At 39.2% G+C, this 5,000-nt stretch overlaps 1 protein-coding gene across 1 annotated transcript in view; it reads left to right on the forward strand.

The window, feature by feature from the left end:
• Nucleotides 1-5,000, forward strand: part of LOC122252521 (constitutive coactivator of PPAR-gamma-like protein 1 homolog) — a 114,195-nt gene that overhangs the window by 108,534 nt on the left and 661 nt on the right. The window contains exon 22 of the mRNA XM_086541562.1: nucleotides 355-5,000. This exon is cut by the window's right edge and continues 661 nt beyond it. Coding sequence (XP_086397688.1) covers nucleotides 355-516 — 162 coding nt within the window. The 3' untranslated portion in view covers nucleotides 517-5,000. The remainder of the gene's footprint in view (nucleotides 1-354) is intronic.

A 5,000-nucleotide genomic window follows, 5' to 3' on the forward strand; every position in this document is an offset into this window, starting at 1 on the left:
GTTTGTGTGTGAGCGTGTGTCTGTGTCTGTGTCTTTGTGTGTGTGTGTGTGTGTGTGTGTGTGTGTGTGTGTGTGTGTGTGTGTGTGTGTGTGTGTGTGTGTGTGTGTGTGTGTGTGTGTGTGTGTGTGTGTGTGTGTGTGTGTGTGTGTGTGTGTGTGTGTGTGTGTGTGTCTCTGTGTGTGTCTCTGTGTGTGTGTGTGTGTGTGTCTCTGTGTGTGTCTCTGTGTGTGTGTGTATGTGCACGCTTGTGCGTGCGTGTATGTGTCCAAGCATGGGCGTGTGTTTTTCATTTGTTTTTAAATCGTACCACAACAGACTTGTTTGTCTCTAACACATCCTCTTGGCCTTTGCAGTCGTACCGTGGGAATGAAAGAGCTCCTGACCACACCCGGTGGTGGCTACAGCAGCCAGTCATCGCCGGTGGGCCCGGACGGGGACGGCCTTTCCCCAAACCCCCCCTACACGCCCCAAAGCCACACCTCGAGTGGCCTCAAGAGCCCGGACTCCGGTGTTAACGTGTCCATTCTGGAGTAAGGTACTTTGGGTGTTCACTGACGGAGGTGGTAAATTGGAAATTCCGTGCGGTCCCCTCCCTCCTCCCCCAGAGAGCAGCTAGTGCCCCCCTCTGCTTTACATCTAGCTTAAGAATGATTTCAAATACTGATACCTGATAGGATTAGTAGAGCACTAGCTACAAATGTTCACTTCGTACCTTTCCTCAAGAGAACACTGCTAGCCAGAAGTACAATGTGGAAAAGGGCCGTCTTCCCAAGATTTAGATACCAGACCAACCGCCAGCATTTCCACCTCCGTCACGAACAACCAAATTAGGCTGGCTGACACGTGCATCAGTCAATGCCTGTGCCACCACCACTGCCATTGCCACCACTACTGCTCCAACAACTACCACCATCTCGGCTGCCCCCACGTCTGCTGAAGAGAAGATGACACCAATGCCACCACCACCATTTCTAAGGGGTTACTGCAGTCCCTGCAGTGACTCAAGCTTTGCTATTGTTGAGGGATTTACAAAAGAAATTGCATCTGCTCTGAGCTACTAAAATAAAATTGGAAAGGAAGAGACAAGAGATGTACCAGAGTACATTTAGAGTTTTTGCTATAATTGTATGCATTGACTTTTAATATGAACCTTATTGTCATAAATAATAAAAGCCATAATTTGAATAAGGTTTTGTAATGAAAATATAAATATCAGCTACAATCTACCTATTCAAATTTCACTCTTTAAAGAAAAGAATATAACATAAACATATTGCCACATAACTGAGCAAGAATAGTTGTCTTCCACATTGCTTATGGAAATGACATCCCATAACATTAGAGTCAGTGCAGCAGTGATAGAGAAGCATTTATGATGCTCTTCACTGACACCAACTTCCATTTGTAATGACCTCAGCAAACAGTAGCAAGCTTAAAAATTGCCAGTTTGAGAGACTTAGGAATGACATTTGTCAGATCTGTCTGTGATGTTAGAAAAGTTCTATTGTGATGAAGTTAGTGATTATGATATCCTAGATGACACATAGGAGAGGTGCAAGTTCTCCAATAAGCAGAAGATTCAGCCTTGAGTAGAGTGTTATATGTGTATCTTTGGATGATAATCATTAATTTCATCCCCAATGTACTACCAGAAAGTACAAGGTGGGCAGCTGGAGAAACTGGCAACCAAAATATGCCATGAACAGTTGCCAGGTAATCCTCTCCACTGCTGTTAGACACGAAGTATATATGAAGATGAATTTTTATTTTTATATGACTGTTATATTGTTAAAATGGTGATGGAGACACTTTATGAATGAGACTTGTTGGTATTTGGCAAGTTTGTGGTTGAAGTTCGGGGTGTGAGATTGCCACAGACCGCCTGGTGTTGAAGAAACAATTTAGCAATATTTGAGATGAGATTTAACTAAAGTAAAATGGTTTAAACCCCTTTAATAAGGCGGCACATTTGGGTTTTTGCAGGATGACTTGTATCCTAAAAAGAAAAGGAAGATTATATATGTATATGTGTGTATATATAGCATTGATTAATGAGGAGGCTTAACCCAGTGGGAGAAAATTTCTAACATTTTCTGAGGACAACTTGGCCATTTCAAGGAATGTTAACAGTACCCATATGATGACTTTAAAATGCAAACAATATTTTGCTAATGCTCCACTGCTGTTTGGTAAATTCAGGGAGCTATGAACTGTATGGTTCACTAGGATGGCGGGGAACTCAAGAATGGTATTATGTTAACTATTGTATTTGGGATTTAGATCATATATTTACACTTCCAATACATGATGTTGAAGGTTGTCAGTTTACAGCTCACTCTTTTGTCAGAATTTACATTAAAGCTAACCTTGTAAGCTCTAGTAGCCAAGGATGCTACTGGGAAGGGTATAGCAGAGCCTGTACCCTATAATGCAGAGAGAAACTCTCTTCTGCATCAAAGTTTACTTTTGATTTCCTTTAAAGTTTGTGTGCCATGGTTTCTCATTCGGAAAAAGAAAAAAAAAATGTAGCTTTTCGCATACTTCGTCAAATTATTAAAGTTTAAAATTTTACAGCCTATGCTAGAAGAGGCTATCATGCTCTTTCAGTTTTGTATTGTATGGATCAACTTGCAGGTAAACATAATATGATCGGCTTGTTATTATAAAGAATTTTGCCATTAGTTGTGCATATTGCTGCCTTCCCCTATGATGGATGTTAATCTGAAAGGGAAATGACTTACTCGAGATATTGATGTATTGATAATGAGAAGATGTACTTCTGTATCAAAATGAGAGGATTAGATAATGTATCTATGTGAAGAATTAGGTCTTACAGGTTTTCTGGCTACTGTATTGCCAATTATGATGCCCATGATAATTTTTTGAGTAATGACATGGTGTTTAATGATTGAATTTTATTTAAAGGGAAAAAATATATTGCCTTCATTTATGTAGAACTCTCTACTCCACTATTACAAGTGGGAGCAAAACTCTTTTTGTTCATTTATCTTCTTGCAACATGTCTGTGTTTCAGTGAGGGGCCCATGTTTGTGTAATATTAACTTAGTGTCATGTCTTGCTAATGGAACTCTCACAGTCCTATCATGCACTTTACCATTTGCTTCTTTACGATACAACAACCCCACCAACAGTTAATTGGAGTGAGGTACCATTTTCTGGGTCAACATTTATATATAAATTGTCACAGAGTTTTTACCCTACGTATCTGACAGTCAGAGCAAGGCCAGATTACCCCCCCTAGAGGTCTTGCTCGAGATGTCTCACACTCAAGACGTCTCAGGCACCGAAAGGGGGAGAGCCGGGTCCTCCCTGGCTGCAGGATCGACCTTCAGTCCTGGAGTGTCAGTACCGGGTTGCTTCAATGTACGTTGTATACATGCAATTGAAAATTTAATAGCTACTTGCATCATAGCATTAGGAAATAATGATAATAGTAGGTCTAGTAAAGGCAAGATTTTTTGCCTAATGTTTCAAATAGATTATGTGTACATTATACTCAGTGTTTAACTGCTCATCAGTTATGAGCCTTAACAGAGAAGAATTGATAATTTACTGTGTATGCTAAGGGAGATAAATTTATTATTACAAATATGTGGAAATGTCTTTCTGCTTATAACTGAGCAAGTTATTAGGCACGGAATTACCATTTCCCTCTTGTGTTTACTTGTAGTCACAGGCCACCATTTCTGAGTGTTGTGTAGGCCCTGAGTTCTCCGGTGAGCGCAGCTGAGCTGAGTGTTTGTCTAGGTTACACTCATGTGGGCATGATTGTGGTCACACTGTGTGGACTGATGGCAACTCTCTAAGAGCAGGAGGTACTTTTGAGACCTACATTTCGCTGGGGAATGTTGACCATAATACATAAGTGCTTTTAAGTACATTAGACTCCTGATTTATAAGTGCTCTACGGAATATTATGCCTCCCTCATTAGGCAGTGCTAAATAACTTTTTCTTGCAATTATTGAATGGGCCCCTCCTCGATGTTATGCTTAAAACATAAACATTTATAGGTGAATTTTAGTGAGAGAAGGGCAGGAGATGGCTATGTAAGCATTTATTTCAAACAGGGTTATTCAGACATAAAATTGAATCTTGAAGGCTTTGAAGGTTAATCATCTGATAAAAACAACAAAAAATATGTTTGTTTATGGACAGGGTTGAACGTTAAAAAGCAAACCTAGAAATAAAGTGAAATTGTGTACTGTATTGTTTTGGCTTCCAGGTTGCATTTCAAAAGGTTTAGTGAAAATTCTTTATGGAAGCAACTGTGACCATGCTTTGGAGTATGCACATAAAAAACAGACTGGTTTGTATTTGCTAACTGAATCACTGAAAAGGTAGTATCATGGACTTAATGTGCCAAGAAGGTATACTTTGTGTTTGGTTTAAAAAGTAATAGGTAATGTGGCATGACCTTGCCTCCTGTTTGTCTCCCATCAAAACTCATCTTGAAACTGATTGTTGTATCAATACTGAAATGTTAATTAACCCAAGCAAGTTTGAACAAATATGATAATTTGAGCAACAAAATTATTTTTAAAAACAAGTGACCATACTAACCTCTAAAAGAAGAAAAAATGCACAACAAACTTGTTGGGAATATTACGTTGTGTGATTTCATGTCATATGTAGCCTACATCCTAAAATCTGAAGTGTTTTTGTGGTGGTATGTCCTGGCAAATTTCACTATTTAGGGGGATCATAATACAAGAGAAAAACAGGCTAAGGGATTGAAAGGCTATATCATGTGCAAAGAATGTTTTAATATCAGTTTGGCAGTGTCGACAGACCATCACAAAAACTTCAGGTATTAATCTATATCATTACCCAATTAGATATTTTGTGTGATTATTAGCCTGCAGCATCAATTTTCAAAAATCCTAGTTCTGGAAAGAAAGGAGCAGTGTTTATTCATGATTCTACATGGCTGGATGTTAAGAGATGTGGAAGATAATGTGATGTCGTATGGCTTTTTTC

Source organism: Penaeus japonicus, unplaced genomic scaffold (genome assembly GCF_977035675.1).
Source record: "Penaeus japonicus unplaced genomic scaffold, GWHDUDI00000001_assembly GWHDUDI00000011, whole genome shotgun sequence".
NCBI classification, from domain to species: Eukaryota; Metazoa; Arthropoda; class Malacostraca; order Decapoda; family Penaeidae; genus Penaeus; species Penaeus japonicus.